At 40.4% G+C, this 17,227-nt stretch overlaps 1 protein-coding gene and 7 non-coding genes across 8 annotated transcripts; 2 read left to right on the forward strand and 6 right to left on the reverse strand.

Moving 5' to 3' along the window:
- Nucleotides 1-147: 147 nt before the first annotated feature.
- mdh1b (malate dehydrogenase 1B, NAD (soluble)) lies at nucleotides 148-11,635 on the forward strand. The gene is made up of 9 exons (XM_017713972.2): nucleotides 148-176; nucleotides 306-418; nucleotides 1,264-1,398; nucleotides 1,985-2,127; nucleotides 3,392-3,906; nucleotides 5,524-5,665; nucleotides 6,919-7,094; nucleotides 11,178-11,317; nucleotides 11,441-11,635. The coding sequence occupies exons 1-9, from the start codon at nucleotides 155-157 to the stop codon at nucleotides 11,486-11,488; spliced, it is 1,434 nt and encodes a 477-aa protein (XP_017569461.1). The 5' UTR covers nucleotides 148-154; the 3' UTR covers nucleotides 11,489-11,635.
- trnal-uaa lies at nucleotides 2,308-2,390 on the forward strand. Its single transcript has one exon. It is a non-coding gene; the product is annotated as a tRNA-Leu (tRNA).
- On the reverse strand, nucleotides 6,206-6,288 carry trnal-uaa. The gene has a single exon. It is a non-coding gene; the product is annotated as a tRNA-Leu (tRNA).
- On the reverse strand, nucleotides 7,638-7,720 carry trnal-uaa. Its single transcript has one exon. It is a non-coding gene; the product is annotated as a tRNA-Leu (tRNA).
- On the reverse strand, nucleotides 8,680-8,762 carry trnal-uaa. Its single transcript has one exon. It is a non-coding gene; the product is annotated as a tRNA-Leu (tRNA).
- trnal-uaa lies at nucleotides 9,212-9,294 on the reverse strand. Its single transcript has one exon. It is a non-coding gene; the product is annotated as a tRNA-Leu (tRNA).
- A 2,042-nt stretch (nucleotides 11,636-13,677) lies between the features above and the next one.
- On the reverse strand, nucleotides 13,678-13,760 carry trnal-uaa. The gene has a single exon. It is a non-coding gene; the product is annotated as a tRNA-Leu (tRNA).
- Nucleotides 13,761-14,083: 323 nt separating this feature from the next.
- Nucleotides 14,084-14,166, reverse strand: trnal-uaa. Its single transcript has one exon. It is a non-coding gene; the product is annotated as a tRNA-Leu (tRNA).
- Between the last annotated feature and the right edge of the window lie 3,061 nt (nucleotides 14,167-17,227).

The raw sequence follows: 17,227 nt of genomic DNA on the forward strand, positions 1-17,227 counted from the left end.
CAGAAATAAAAGAAATAAAATTATTTTAATTAAAATGTTAAAAAGCAATAACAATAAAAAACAATATAGTTTAAAAAAAAAAACAAAATGTAAAGAATAAACTAAATAACTAAAGCTGAGTGGTTGCCTAGCAACGGATGTAAACTACAGAATCATGGCTAAGTTTGTGCTAGCAGGTTGTATACAGTTCCCCAAGCTGTGATAAAGCTATAATAAAGGCTTTACCAAAGTGTGAATAGATGTTTTTTTATTAAAGCTGAACACTGCGAGCTCATTCGGTTGTTCTACCTCTCTTTCCCGCTCAGGGAAGGCGGATTGTCCGTACTACGCTAAGGCTGAGCTGCTGGCAGACTCACTGCAGAGGAACCTGCCCGATTTCCACATCCACAAAATCTGCCTTCAGCCCGCGGACTGGAAGGTACAGCTCTGACCAGCATGACTAAAGTCCACTTTAGTGCATTATATTAATGAGACTCCTGTAATGTTGGCTTAGTGTAGTGGGTAACACCGCTGCCTTTTATGCTGTAGACTGGGGTTCAATCCCTGCCTGGGTAAACACCCTACAATACGCCAATAAGTGTCCTTGGGCAAGACTCCTAACACTCCCTTCGCCTACCTGTGTAAAATGATCAAAATTGTAAGTGGCTCTGGATTAGAGTGTCTGCCAAATGGCGTAAACATAACATCTCGTAATTATGACTTAGAATCTCATAATTATGACTTACTTTCTCCTAAGTATGACTTGTATCTCTTAATTGTGACTTACTATCTCAAAATTATGATTTACTTTTTCATAATTCTGACATTTTCCCATCATTATGACTTAGTTTCTCTTAGTTATGACCTTCCATCTCTTAATTATGACTTACTTTTTCATGAAATTGACTTAGCGTCTCATAATTATGACTTACGCTCTCATATTTATGACTTCACATCTCCTAATTATGACCGAATGTCTTAAAATGATGACTTACTTTCTCATAATTATCTCATAAATATCTCAAAGTTATGATTTAGCATCTCATAATTATAGCTTACTTTCTCTTATTATTTTTCTCATTATTATGAGAAATGAAGCAATAACTATGATGTAGAATCTCCTTGTTGAATCTCATAGACAGTAAGTCATAATTATGAGATGCTAAGTAATAAGTACAGGAAACCTTCTCATTATTATGAGTTACTAAACGGATAGATATTTACTACAGTGGTGGATACGAGCGTCTATACATAGTGGTGATTTGTTTCTGATCTATATCTCAGGACTGGCTTGAAGAGACATGTTCATCAAGAGGCTGGAAACATGAGAGCTGTCCCATCATGTGGAGAGAGCTGATTGATCGTGGAGGAAAGGGCATGCTTCTCGGGGGATTCAGTGATTTTCTAGAGTTTGTACAGGTATGCAGACAAGACGACAATTTACCAATAAAAAGAGGAATAAATGAGAGCCACAGGACCGTTGTATGTATTATAACCTAAAGTTTTAATGTTACTCTGTGTTAAAGTGACCATATCATTGAAAAAAACAACTATTTTATTTCCATAAAAGGTTTGATGACACTATTAAAGCTCCAAGCACTGTTCCATACAGTACATTGATTTTGTGATGTCATAAAAACCCATTTACATACATACCACCTGGCAGTTTAGCTCTGACCTTTCAGGCTGAAGTTATATGGAGTGTTTCAGCCCGGGCTAGTTTTTGGGTTATTTTGTGGGTTATTTTCTTTGGGGGCTGTTTTGCCTTAACACCCCCATGTACCCCTGCACCATGAATGGAGTTTAAAAAATATGTTTTAGACCAACAGCTTCTCTCCTAAAACCGCGTCTCAGGCAACAGGCAGTGTATTCAGGACCATTCCTACCCAACGTCTGGTTCCTATCACCACCAATGCTGATTCCAGAATCTGCAGATTTAGATTTGTGATTTTTTAGGGCATTGGGCTTTAATAAAACCCACTTTTCGGTCATCTCCATCTCTCAGGGCTACTACGGCATCACCTCTGACATGAGAACAGAGCTGATGCTGAAGATCGCAGAGGAGAATCATCAGGCGACTGGGCTGCGCTTGGAGGAAGAGACGCACCAACGTAACTCACTCAGAGTGTTTCACATCTGGATTAGCAGGTGAGGCTGAGATGATAACTGCTTCCAGTACTTGTTAGCGATATTAGCCTACATAAAACACAAAAAATGTAATGTAATGATATACGAAATAGGCCAGAAAGTGTCTTCAAAGCTAAACAAACAAAAAAAGGTAGGACATAACAGCACGTACACAACATTCCCTGTAACGAGGCTGTGTGGACCAGGATGGCCGGGAGGTTAAGGCGTTGGACTTAAGATCCAATGGGCGCATGCCCTCGTGGGTTCGAACCCCACTCCTGGTATGCGTGTCCTTTATGTGGATGAAGCCTCTACGAATGGAGCATTTCCATAAATTCAGCTGTCTTTATCATCCCATCTAGGCTTGGTGTAGAGTAGTGCAATGGTCACCATCTCCAGGAGATTGACTTTCCTGTATAGTTCAATTCCAACATGCTGGCCCTCCCTCAGTTAACACTAATGCATCCGATCCAGCCAATCTTCTGAAGATGTAAATTAGCTGGAACAGATGTAGTAGATGGTGATTGCTAGACTCTGCTGGAAGGCAGACCTCAAGGACCAGGATTAGTGGTTTAGTGGATAACATCTCTGGTCTATACAATGTACAATGGGATTCAATCCCTCACCTAGGCAAGCACCCTACACTATACCAGTGAGAGTCCTTGGGTAAGACTCCTAACACTACCTCTGCAAAAAGTGCAAATTGTAAGCTGCTAAGAGTGTCTGCAAAATGCTTTAAATTAATTCTGTTAAGTGACCCACAACAGGGAAATTTGACCCCCACATTTTGACCCACCTGTGCAATGAAACACCACATATACACTAGCGAATGCACACACACTAGGCGGCAGTGAGCACACTTGGCCAGAGTGGTGGGCAGCCCTATCCATGGCGCCCAGGGAGCACTCGGGGGTTAGGTGTCTTGACTCAAGGGCACTTCAGTCACGTACTGTCGGCTCTGGGTGCAAACTGGCGACCTTGTAGAAGGCTGATTACCTAACCCTCCAGCCCATGACAGCCTTCATGTATGTATATATTCAATATGTAGTTGGTAGGTCCAGAAATTGTTCTCTCCACTTTAGTTTTTAAACTGTTTACAATGTAGGTCTGGGGAAGACATAGCGTAGAGTGGGGGACCCCAAAAATCCTGCTTAGGGCCCACAAAAGGCTAGAGCTGGCCATGAACAAAGCGTAACATTAGCAGCAAGGTCCACTAATAACGATACTGTGCACATTTAAGGTGCACAAGGTTCATATTATTTTTTTCTTATCTGCTTTTCTGTAGTGCTCTAAACTCCACTTGCTACAGCCTCATTCCCCTGCTATTCACAACTGGGGTCTTCAGGGACGTCCCCACCATCAGCCTCCACCTTTTAGACATGGATAGCGGTGAAGAATCTCTGTTGGGTCTAAAAATGGAAGTTGAGGACCTGGCCCTGCCTCAGCTCCACCAGGTCACTGTCCACTCTGACCTGACACAGGCCTTCCAGTCAGCTGACGTAATCATTTTCCTAGATGAGTGGCCATCAAATCCTGCAGAACAAGAAGACCAGGAAGACAAGGAACACACAATAAGGCGAGTAGCAGAGCGCTTTGAGGCCTACGGCTGCCTTATTGAGGCCAATGCACAAAAGGACGTCAAAGTGATTGTGTCAGGAGACACCTACGTCAACCTGAAGTGCTCTTTGCTGATTGAGAACGTGCCCTCAGTCAACCCTTCTCACTTCGTGGCCTCGGCAACACAACTGGAGTATGAGGCGAGGGCTCAACTTGCAGAGAAGCTGTCAGTGAAGACCTCACGTAAGAAATCCATTGCCTTAAAGAGATAGTTTGACAAGATTTTATGCAATTTATCAGCCAAAACATGTTTGGTTTGAAGTTTCCTTCGTTAGTCCCAGCGCTATGAGGTGAAGTTAGTTACAGGTTAATGTAGCTACAATGTCAGACACCAGATAAGCATGTCTGTTTGAGGTAACTTGAAGGGGCTAAAGTTAGAATATCCTATTCATTGTTTTATGTTGTTGGTTTGGCAGAATTCATGATTTTATATTGTTTTCCTATTTTTGTTGATCAATCTCTCACTACGATACCCAGCATGCAAGTAAACATTGGGAATCCCTGTGGTGTCCGTCAATCCTGACTGCTTGACTAGCCACTGAGCATTAGGCTAATAAGCTAGCTAATAACCCAGCTAGCATTAGTGTAACTTAGTTTAAAACAAAATTATGAAGAGAACAGCAATTCTATCTTTATTCAGTACCAAAATGGACACCATAGGCAAGTTTTTGTACTCGTCTAGTTATAGAAAAGAAGCGATACTACAGCCATGTTGCTGCCTTGCTAATATTAGCTTTCAGCTTGCTGTCCTCACCACCTGATGACTCTATAAAATCTATTCTCTCCATTTTAATGATGATTTTAGGGTACAACCACAAAGCTGTAAACTTGCCTATATTATCACCACCTTTGGTTATCCCTGTGGTGTCAACCAATCCTGACAGCTAGCATAGCCACTGAGTTGTAGGCTAATAAATATAACCAACCTACCATTAATGTAACTTACCTCAGTGGTCTCAAAATTGTGAAGAAAACAGCAATTCTATCTTTACTCAGCAGAAAAACAGACAGCAGAGACACGTTTTTAGCATTTCAGCCAGAGAAAAGGTAGCTAACTTGCTTACCTCAGCTTTTAGCTAGCCATTCCCTTCATTGGACAAGCTTTAGTAATCCATTCACTCCATTGAATATCATCTGACAAGTCTATGAAAGCTATTCTCTCCATTTTAATGATTTGAAGACGAGCCTTATGGCCGTGGTAAGATATTCAGCTTCCTAGCGCTATCATTAGCTATCTGTTTTCCTTCTGCACTGAACAAGTAACATTACTGCTAGTTTGTCAGACATCTTACCACAGCTATATAACTGTATTGGTAGTGTAGTGTAGTAACTTGTGTAGTGTAGTCTTCAAATCAGCCTTACAGTGGAGTGAATGGATTACTTAAGCTTATCCAATGAAGGCAATGGCTAGCTAAAAGCTAAATGAAGTAAGTTAGCTACCTTTTCTCTGACTGAAATGCCAAAAAACGTGTCTCTGTCGTCTGTTTTTCTGCTCAACTTGAAGATAAAATCACTGTTTTCTTCACAATTTTAAGACCACAACTGAGGTAAGTTACATTAATGGAAGTTTGGTTATATTCGGTAGCCTACAGCTCAGTGGATAGTCTAGCAGTCAGGATTGGTTGACACCACGGGGATACCCAAAGGTTGTGATAGGCAGGTTTACAGCTTGGTGGTTGTAAGCTTGCATTAATTGTTAGTTATATTATGCTTTTAGCTCCAGTGCAAAACTAAAGAATCAAACTTCGGATACACATGTACGTTCAACTTTTTCTTGTTCTGTCTTTAAAAAAATCCTAGATATTACTGATGTCATCATTTGGGGCAACATCAGTGGCACCTCCCACATCGACCTGCAGAGGGCGAAGGTTCTCAGATATAAGGGAGCAATCTGGGGACCAACAGGTTTCTCTCAGCAAGTTTTGGAGATGGTTTATGACAAGTAAGATGAAAACAGTACTCAAGGACCTCTATTACTATTACTGATCTACATTTTAGATGAAATATTATGTTTTATTGTGCATCAGTGAATCTGATGCACAGAGTCTGCTTATACCAGAGTCTGCTTATACCAGAAATTCTTCAGAATTCACGCTTAGGTTTGAATCCAGATTAAATCCTAAAATGAAACATCACTAAAAAAAAGAAGCTTAGAAGGTGAAAGAGTTGTATTTATTATGTAAACAGTGCTGAAGTTTCAAAGGTTTCATTCACTTTTCAATTAAGATATGGAAACTAAGTCACAGAAACAGCCTGTTTTGAATTTGTGATGTCACAACCATCCTGCAGGGAATGGTTAAAATTATTTAACTGGCAGGGTTGATAAACGGTAATAAAAAATAAGTTATGACTATCAATGCTATGTAAATACACACGACCACATCCAATTACATTTTGCTAGATGTACAAAGACTGCTGTAATGTTGCCTCAAGTCCTTCAATAGCAACTTAATTTATTGCTTTGTCCACTAAAACACACACATACCAGGAGTGGGGTTCGAACCCACGAGGGCATGTGCCCATTGGATCTTAAGTCCAACGCCTTAACCACTCGGCCATCCTGGTCTGGAGTGGGTGTTATGGAGATCTTCTCATGCCACTCGGGCTGGACAGTGAACGAATTAGGATGTTTCGTTGGTAAAGTCAAAGACACAAAAGGAATCCATTTGTTGCTTGGCAGTCGTGGCCTACTGGTTGCAAACTACATTGACAGGTAGAGGAATTTTTGCATCCTGTTGTGCCTTTTGCCTGAACTGTAGTAAAACCATTGTAAAGCATGGCTGTGGGCCGAAACAGCCAATTTTGAATTCATAATTGTTGTGATGTCACAACCCTAAACACTCTTACATATTGCTCTTGTCAAAAGAAAACCTTGAATCTCCAAAATGGTAACTTTACAGGAAACAGAAAAAATGACTTTTAATGTAAGCCAATGGAACCAGACTTTTGTCCAAGTCATTTTGGTCATTTCTTTTAGTCCATTCATCGTGAATTTTACATATAATGTAAAGAGCAACAGGTGTTTTCAAATTATGTCAAAAACCAGTCTGTCCTGGGATTTGAACAACCTGTAGCACACCATTTTTTTTTACCATTTGGCTCCTGGTTACACAATTTAACCCCACAAATAACCTGCACACCTGTTATCCTCCAAGCAATTGCGATCATGTTCTCTCTTTTTTTTTTTTTTTTCAGAAAATGGCTGTCGAATAGTTTTCTGAGCTTGGTTGGCTCACGAAGGAGTTCCATTTCCCTCATGACGAACAGGCCTGCAGCTATCTCAGCAACCAATGGAATCCTTACAGTTCTGAATGCTTGGAACAATGGTTCTTCTCCTGAAGAAGTCTTCTCGTTGGGTGTAGTCAGTACAGGTGAAAGCGCATCCATGAACACACTTACATAGCGCTGTTATCAGAGGAAAACCTTGTATCCCCAAAATGGTAACTTTACAGGAGAAGGAAAAACTTTCTTTACTTTTAATGTGAGACAATGGAACCAGACTTTTTCCCAAGTCACCCTGGGCCATTTCTTGTGGTCCATTCATCATGAAATTTACGCATAACGTAAAGGACAGTGGGCGTTTTCAAATCATGTCAAAGCTGAAAAATGACAAAAATTTAGATACGAGCTTTTCTTCTGACAGAAGTGATATACTGGTAATTTCAACTGCCCATTCATGTTGATATTGTAAGGAGTGTTGAAGGGATCGGCCACTCTGAACAGAGGTCGTTAAGTCTACAAACTAATTAATGAATTAATACAAAGTAACAAAAATAGCCTTTTTAATTTTAAGAGATGAAACAGAGTTAAGACTTACTGTCTTTGCTATGTAAGAACACATCCCATATACTTCAATAGATGACATTCTTGATAATGGCCATAGTTCATTGCTTTGTCTTCTTAAAGAGCACACATACCAGGAGTGGGGTTCAAACCCACGAGGGCACATGCCCATTGGATCTTAAGTCCAACGCCTTAACCACTCGGCCATCCTGGTCTAATGTCTAGCTATGCTACTAGGCCTTAGGTACAACCGAAGAAACATTACGCAATCCATTGCTTAGAAGTCATAGCCTACTGGTTACTAACTACACTGCTAGGTGGAAGAATTGTTGCCTAAAAACACCCCTGAACTGTGGTAAAATCATTGTAAAGCATAGCTTATTGCTTCATTTACCAATATTTGGTCAATAACAGTTAAAGGCATATTGTCATCATGCAAGAAGACAATCATGAGACAATAACTTATATCACAAATCAGACCCCTAAATACTAAATAATGGTTGTGGATGAAGTTCGCTCAGTTTCTTAGAAATTTCTGTAAATTTGACCCTTTTATGACACAGCAAACTTCATTCACGTTTCATTACAACATGTTTTAAATCTCAAGTTTAAAGTCAAATCTGAACATAGTTGTCCAAAATAATTGAGAAAAGATGTTTTGGCTAAGGCCAAGAGGACTACACAACTACACAACAAAATCTCAGAATCACTGTACACATCTCATCCTACACAGCATTTATTACTTTATCGTTTTTGTTTCTTTGCTGTTCTGTTTGCTCTAACCTCATTCATTACACCACATCATTACACGCATACCATGCTTGGCAGTGCCTAACAACCCCCCTGACAATAACTGTAAGGGACCTCCTCAAGCTGCTGAGCTTTAGCAACATTTGGCCAATAACATTAAAGGAAAGTTAAACATTGTTTAAATATTATTTGGCATAGATCTTGCATGTACACAAATCTCAACAAAGAAGCATCGTCAACAGAATGTGAACAGCCACACACAAGCCTAAAGTCACTATATAGCCCTTCAGGATTGGCACAAGGTCACACAGCGTTAGTGATCCAGAACTGAGCATCCAAAGTCAGTACATGACCTTCCTAAAGCTCTTTTTGCTGAATGCTTTAGTCCAGAGCTAATACGCAAACCTTAAAACTTAAAGAGCATACCAGGAGTGGGGTTCGAACCCACGAGGGCATGCGCCCATTGGATCTTAAGTCCAACGCCTTAACCACTCGGCCATCCTGGTCTGATTGCCTTCTTTTTGTCAACATATTACTCAACCGAAAGGCAAAGTATGCTGGCGCCCCCTAGTTAAATGTCATTTTGTTGATTTTCTAAGCTTAAATTAGTGAACACATATACAGAGAACACACTTCAGCACGTTTAAATGCACTATTACTGTTTATTTGCTGTTTATTAGTTTGAGTTTACTGTATTGTAAAAGAAATAACATTATTTATGAAATGTAATTTAATCCATACCTGCTTTTTAACAGGAAAATTACCATCAACATGATTCAAGAGCTAATTTTTGCTGGATTGTGTCATGTTATGAATCGACATCAGCATTTGAAAGAGAAGGGCAATTGGGTGCAGTGAGAACGGCTCACATCAAATACACATGTGGTTAGTACAGGACCACGTCAAATACGGCTGTAATGGTAGTTTGTTGTGCCATCCACTTAAAGGAACCCACTACCAGGAGTGGGGTTAGAACCCACGAGGGCATGCGCCCATTGGATCTTAAGTCCAACGCCTTAACCACTCGGCCATCCTGGTCCAGTCAGTGATCATTTGTAGGTCCATTTATCCATCAAGGGCCAGTGTACTTGGGTTTCAGTTCAACTGAAAGGCAAAGTATGCTGGCGCCCCCTAGTTAAATTTTAGTCATTTTATTGATTTTCTAAACTTAAATAAGTGAACACATATACAATGAACACATTTCGGCAGATTTTAATGCACTATTGCTGTTTATTTGTTTGAGTTTACTATATTATAAAAAAATAACACATGAAATGTGTCCTGCGCTTCAGTAATGTTTTGTGTTATTTTTGTCAATATGTTTAACTTAACAATTTCATTAAAATCATGCAATAACATTTGCTGAGAAATGTCATATTTAAGTTTGGTCTATAGTGGACGTGTTAACTTTTATATCTGACTGTAGCTAAAGTGCATGTTTACACCCAGCAGGTTTGAGATATAACAGAATACAAGTATTGGAAATTTTAATTCAGAATACAGAAAGTAAGTAAGTGTATTTCAGTCCAAGTTATAATTTGGAAAGGCAGTACTAAATAACAGCTTTTACATTTAAGGAGAGTACTTTCAGAATACTTACCCACTCAATTTTAAAATATATACACCATCTTTTAAAGAAGCACCAGTGGTGCGTGTTTATTAGCTAGTTTTAAAACAAGGTGCAAGGTGTGGAAAATGCCCTCCAAAGAACAATGTCTTCTTTATAAAAACTCAAATTTCTACTAAAGCCTGGGTAGACTGATAAATCAATGTGATGATCAGTTATTAATCTCAGTGTTACTGAGCTCTGCTAAAGCCTGAGTAGACTGATAAATCAATGTGATGATCAGTTATTAATCCCAGTATTACTGAGCTCTGCTAAAGCCTGAGTAGACTGATAAATCAATGTGATCGGTTATTAATCTCAGTGTTACTGAGCTCTGCTAAAGCCTGAGTAGACTGATAAATCAATGTGATCAGTTATTAATCTCAGCGTTACTGAGCTCTGCTAAAGCCTGAGTAGACTGATAAATCAATGTGATCGGTTATTAATCTCAGTGTTACTGAGCTCTGCTAAAGCCTGAGTAGACTGATAAATCAATGTGATCAGTTATTAATCTCAGCGTTACTGAGCTCTGCTAAAGCCTGAGTAGACTGATAAATCAATGTGATCAGTTATTAATCTCAGTGTTACTGAGCTCTGCTAAAGCCTGAGTAGACTGATAAATCAATGTGATCGGTTATTAATCTCAGTGTTACTGAGCTCTGCTAAAGCCTGAGTAGACTGATAAATCAATGTGATCAGTTATTAATCTCAGTGTTACTGAGCTCTGCTAAAGCCTGAGTAGACTGATAAATCAATGTGATCGGTTATTAATCTCAGCGTTACTGAGCTCTTCTAAAGCCTGAGTAGACTGATAAATCAATGTGATGATCAGTTATTAAGCTCAGTGTTACTGAGCTCTTCTAAAGCCTGGGTAGACTGATAAATCAATGTGATGATCAGTTATTAAGCTCAGTGTTACTGAGCTCTTCTAAAGCCTGGGTAGACTGATAAATCAATGTGATGATCAGTTATTAAGCTCAGTGTTACTGAGCTCTTCTAAAGCCTGGGTAGACTGATAAATCAATGTGATCGGTTATTAATCTCAGTGTTACTGAGCTCTTCTAAAGCCTGAGTAGACTGATAAATCAATGTGATGATCAGTTATTAATCTCAGTGTTACTGAGCTCTGCTAAAGCCTGAGTAGACTGATAAATCAATGTGATCGGTTATTAAGCTCAGTGTTACTGAGCTCTACTAAAGCCTGAGTAGACTGATAAATCAATGTGATGATCAGTTATTAAGCTCAGTGTTACTGAGCTCTACTAAAGCCTGGGTAGAATGATAAATCAATGATGCTGCCCCTCTGGTTCTCCAGGACATTTCGGGGTTCCAGTTGGGCTGGTTTTCTCTTTGCCTGTGAGATTTCATGACAGCCACTGGTCAGTGTGCTCAGATATCACCATCAGCGAGGAGCTGAGGAATAGACTAGAGGCCGCCATTCATGAACTTACAGTTGTGAGTATGAGACAATTAATCAAATAATAAATAAAAAAATGATTCAGAATTGATCTCAGCATATTCCAAACATTTCAGCATCCTACAAGTGAATTGTGTATTCTTGCCTCTCTTGTCTGCTAGGAGAAGGACATTGCAGTTGGAATGAAGAAGAATCGTCCGGTCGACTGAAAACATTCTTCTCTTTTCTTATTTCTCATTTAGAGTCTCACAATCTGACGGACGATAATAACGTAAGAAAATACATCTGTGTCTAGTTTAACCGGACAGCATGTCTTCAAGTCCCGTCTGTATTTAAATAAAATACTAAACAGTAAACACATCTGAGGTGTTTCCTCAATGTCTCCATGTCTGATGACACACATGGCTCTGACCAATGAAATGTGAATGCGATGAATAAATAGGGAACACTCTTGAACGCCAATCAGAACAGAGATTATATACATATATCAGTCTTAATGTCATAGTAACAAAAACAGCCTGTTTTTTGGGGAGCAATCATGGGCTGGAGGTTAGGGAACTGGCTCTGTGACCAGAAGGCTGCCGCTTTAGTCCCCAGTGCTGGCAGTCCATGAGCAAGACACCTAACCCCCAATTAAGTTAAGTGATACTTTATTAATCCCACAAACAGAAATTCCACCTCCGCATTTAACCCATCTGTGAAGTGAAACGCCACATACACACTAGTGAATACACACACACACACACACACACACACACACACACACACACACACACACACACACACACACACACACACACACACACACACACACAAAGGGGGCAGTGAGCGCACTTGCCCAGAGCGGGGGCCCTGTCCACAGCACCCAGGGAGCAACTGGGGGTTAGGTGTCTTGCTCAAGGACACCTCAGTCATGGACTGTCAGCACTGAGGACTGAACCAGCAACTTTCCAGTCACAGGGCCAGTTCCCTAACCTCCAGCCCACAACTGCCCCAATTGCTCCCTGGGCGCCGTGGCTAGGGCTGCCCACTGCTCCCGGCAAGTGTGCTCACTGCCCCCTAGTGTGTGTGTAAAAGCACACCCACTACTTTGTCTCAACAACCCCAAAAGCCCCCCCCCTTTGATGGCCGGCTGCCTCTTCCTTTGAAATGTAAAATAGAGGTGTTGAGGTCCACCCAGGAATTCACAGTCTCCCCCTTTGCTGGATTTGGAGGTATAGATAACCAGATGTTAAGATAGGCTAACTACTGGGGGTCATTACATGACAAAGGACCACTCTCCAAAGACACCACACATCACCCAAGAGAAGACATACAAAATGCAAATAAGATGAACCCAAATGGCAACGGAACACAGAAGTTTAAGTTAATAAAAGCAAATAAAGTAAAATAATATTTAACAATACTTTTACTGTACTTCAGTCGTTTCTTTGCAAAACTATGCCCAGGATGAAAGCAGGGCTATGACGTCATCTGGGGTTTGTAATCCTTGCTCTAGGGGCGCTGGAAATTCCCAGACAGTCCTGGGATGTGAACCTGCAACCTTCTGGAACGAGACGACAACATAAAATGCAATTCTCATAAATTTTAAGGGGGGAAGTTCTGATGATAACCATAAAGATGATTTTAATCTTTTAATCAGAAAATATCGTCTTTACTATAAAAAGTGACAAAAGTTAAAATGAAACTTTTAACTGTAGGAATTATATTTTAGTATGTCAGCTTTACTTTTTTTATTGGAAAGACCTTTTCCAGTTTGTTAATAATTGAAATAATAACTCAAACCCACCAGAGTATGCGCCTATTACATCTTAAGATCTAACACTTCATCCATTTAGCCATCCTGTGTTAACGCCCTCAGGACCAAGAGGTCATCTCACTGGGTGTGGTCAGTACAGGACCACATCAAACACAGCTGTAATGGTAGCAAAGCCAGGTCAAGGCCATTGATAACCTACTTAACTTGCTGTGTCATCCACTGGCCACACCACCAACCCCCCTATTGGGGACCCAGAATTCTTAACTTCTTTTATACATCTTTTTCATCATGCATGTATATATATCTTTACATACATGCATGATTAAACATTGATACTTAAACATATATAACATATAACATATCTTTTCATTCTGTTGTTATTATCGTCCAGTTCATACTCCATTGCAGTACAGATGTCATATGAATACCGTAGTGGTGAGGAATCAGCCTTAAATCCCCGTAATTTCCCACTCACTACTCATCACCCCGAGCTGATACCCTATTGGGTGAAACAATGTGAGAAAGAAAAAAAACAAAAAACGTGGATGACACAGCAAGTTAAGTAGCTTATCAGTGGCTTTACTACCACTACAGTTGAGTCACTTGAACCAGCAGTGTCATCCACTTAAAGGAACCCACTACCAGGAGTGGGGTTCGAACCCACGAGGGCATGCGCCCATTGGATCTTAAGTCCAACGCCTTAACCTCTCGGCCATCCTGGTCTGATGACCATTCATTTGTAGGTCCATTCATCCATCAAAGGCTAGTACAGTACCGTTTCAACATATTACTCAGCCGAAAGGCAAAGTATGCTGGCGCCCCCTAGTTAAATGTCATTTTGTTGATTTTCTAAGCTTAAATATGTGAACACATATACAGAGAACACACTTCAGCACGTTTTCATCCTGTGTCAACGCCCTCAGGACCAAGAGGTCAACTCACTGGGTGTGGTCAGTACAGGACCACATCAAACACAGCTGTAATGGTAGTAAAGCCACCGATAATCTTCTTAACTTGCTGTGTCATCCACTTAAAGAAAATCCCCTACCAGGAGTGGGGTTCGAATCCACAAGGGCATGTGTCCATTGGATCTTAAGTCCAACGCCTTAACCACTCGGCCATCCTGGTCTGCTGGGCAAACCTCAGAGAAACTCACTGAAAACATCCACGGGTGTTTCTGTCCATCCTTCCACTTTGAGAAGACGACTCAGCGCTATGGGTCTGGAAGCTGTTAAGAAGCCATTAGCTACATTTACATGCAGCCTAATAATCTGCTAATAATCTGACTAATAGCTCAATCGGAATAGAATACATCCATGTAAACACTTCAATCAGAATAGACTAGTCTGATTGATTGAGGTGGGTAATTCTGTAAATAATCCGCTAAATAGAAGAATAATATCCGTGTAAACGTCTGTATCCGATTACATTCCCTATCGGAAAGTTTGTTCTGCATGCGCTTCGCGTAATAGTGAAAGTTTATAATGTTCAACATGGCAGAGCAGAAACTGGTCTGCAGAGGAGACAAAGTTTATGCTCCGATCTTTAAAAGACGGCGGTGGGAAGGACGTCCAACTTATGTGTCTCAGAATACGACGTCTTCTTCTCGGCCTTCTTTAATAAGGACATGTGAAGGACGTTTTCCTGAGTCTGATATCATTTTAAAGCAGTTAAAAACACAAGCACTGCTCACTGCTGCTCATCTCACTCTTGACTGGACCCACACGATGCTCGTTGTCATGGTAACATCTATTCCACGTGGTTCCCTACGCTTGCACGTAATTTTGGATCTGATTCCTTGTAGTTAGCATGTAAACGAAGATTTTCAGATGGTTGAGTAGAGTGAGCATAAACACCTCAGCATTAATCTGTAACTGGAATGTATTCAATCGGATTGGGAAAAATTATTGCATGTAAACACAGCCAGTGAGATGGACATTTGTCAGAGAAGGCTGGTCAGCTCTGTAGCTGGGTTCTTCATTTCTTTTCGTCAAGGCGAAAAATTTCACCGTTTGCATGAATCAATTTCTCCCCCTTCGTTCAACACGAAGTACTGCAGGACTGTTTATCACACCACTTGGAGCAAAGGAAAGGAAAAGACCAACGTTTTTGTTAAATGATGTGCCTTTTATCGATCAAGAAGCAGTGAAAGCATGAGCAAAACACGATTACTATTACACAAACATTCTCTGTTAATAGTTTCAAAAAACAAACTAGCCGTTTCCATTGCTTTTACAGGATTGGGAGTTATCTACAGGAGCGGGGATTAAAACGGAAAAAGAAAAAGAAGTACTCAAATCTTATTTGATCCCTCTTATTTCAGTCAAATTTGCACTTTTCGCATGGGGTGAAGGAGGTGCTACTCATGCTACAGCCAGCCATTTTTTTTACAGTGTTGTGATGCACATTTCCAGCTGGGATTTTTTTCACTGACTACAAAACAAACTTTAGCAAAGTCCCATAATAATAAATAAATGTCCCCAAAGCATGACTACATGAGGAGGCTGCAGACCAAAAATGTGACAGCTGTGTGGAAATGTCCAGATGCATATAACCATAAGCACTTTGTTCATCACTTCATTTCCAATTTGTTTGTTTTTTTGTTTTAAACCACTCTTCATTTTCATAGTGGGCACTTCAAAAAAAAAAAAGGGGGTGGGGGTGGGGACAGCAACCCTGCAGGCAGGAAACATCCTTAAAAATGTATACAAGTAAAAACTAGAATAAAACTGTCAGGGGAAAATGATTCGGAATTCCCTTCTAGTCGTTCTACGGAGTCCTGATGACATCCTGTACAAATAAAATGAACGTGCGGCCACGCCTTAGTAAGACATGGGAATGAGATGATCGGGTAGTGGCCATGGCTTAGTAGGATGTGTGAAAGAGACCACAGCCTACTAAGTCGTGGCTATGCATTAGGATCTCGTTCCCACGCTTTACTAAGTCGTGGCCACGCATTATTTAAGCAATAGAGCATGAGAGTGTGTTATTGCAAAATAACATCACAGCTGTGATTTGGTGATACACTCCCTCAAGTGCTCTATTGCTTTTTACAACAGTTAAATAAAGCAAGAAATGAATAAACTGGCCGTGAACGTGGCGTTCAATAGGTTTTAATGTTCAGTACCTTCCTCCGAATTAAAGCTCCTTAACAAGCAGCTTGTTGCCACGTCAGTTACAAGCACCGTCCACTTTCTGCTCAGCCGGCAATTCGTTCTCCAGCTCCTTACACTAAATTCCCAAACTGTCGTCACCACTGAGCAGCTTTTCAGTCGGCAGCTGTGATACAAGATCAGCTAAACAACCTGGAATCAGCCAGAAATTAACCCAACACCATTCGCCAAACGTGTCTAACCAAATCAGACTGAGCCATAAAACTGCCGCAATATCAGGTTCAGCTCAGTTTTGTCACTTTTTGCAAGATCAACATTAATGTTGTTTTGTTCCAGCCAGTCTGTAAAGCTTCTTACAGCCCGGTTAGCTTGGCAAATGGTGTTGGGTTCATTTCTGGCTGATTCCAGGTTGTTTAGCTGAACTTCTGTAACAGTTGCAGACTGAAAAGCTGCTCAGTGGTGATGCCAGTTTGGGAATTTAGTGTCGTCTCATCTTCAGAGTCTGACCAAATCAGCTGTTGGTCAAAAGTGATCTTAAAAGTGTCCATTTTCTGTTTGTGGCAAAGTAAGGAGCACAAACTTGTTGCTCAGCAACAGCGTCTCAGCGGATTGATAGTGTTTAGAATGCTTCTCAACCAATCGGCTTGCGTGGCTGGAACTGTATAATTTAATTTAATTTATACAGGATGTCATCAGCGAGGCTTCGTATCGTTCTGCAGGGAGAAGCTCAGTAGACACTCTGCATTGGAAGATAAAGAAGAAGCCCACAAACTAAAATATTACACTATTAAATAGACGATTACATCCAGGTAGACTTTACAAAGAATCCACCGGAAGGTTTGCGCCGATTCAGTATGTGGGTCTTATGAAATGGCTAATTATCATGCCTGCAAATCTTTTGTTAATTCCAAAGTGCATCCAGTTAAAACTCCAACCACACCAGTCAATAATCTAACTGCAGGAAAAATTATTATAATTAGCTAAACTGTGGGCATTTAAAAAAAAAAAAAAGTATGATTCTTTTTGTCCCCCACAACCGTATTTTAGTCGTTGTGCAGCATTTCACAAGTGCTTAA

The sequence above is a fragment of the Pygocentrus nattereri genome, chromosome 12 (assembly GCF_015220715.1).
Source record: "Pygocentrus nattereri isolate fPygNat1 chromosome 12, fPygNat1.pri, whole genome shotgun sequence".
Lineage (NCBI taxonomy): Eukaryota > Metazoa > Chordata > Actinopteri > Characiformes > Serrasalmidae > Pygocentrus > Pygocentrus nattereri.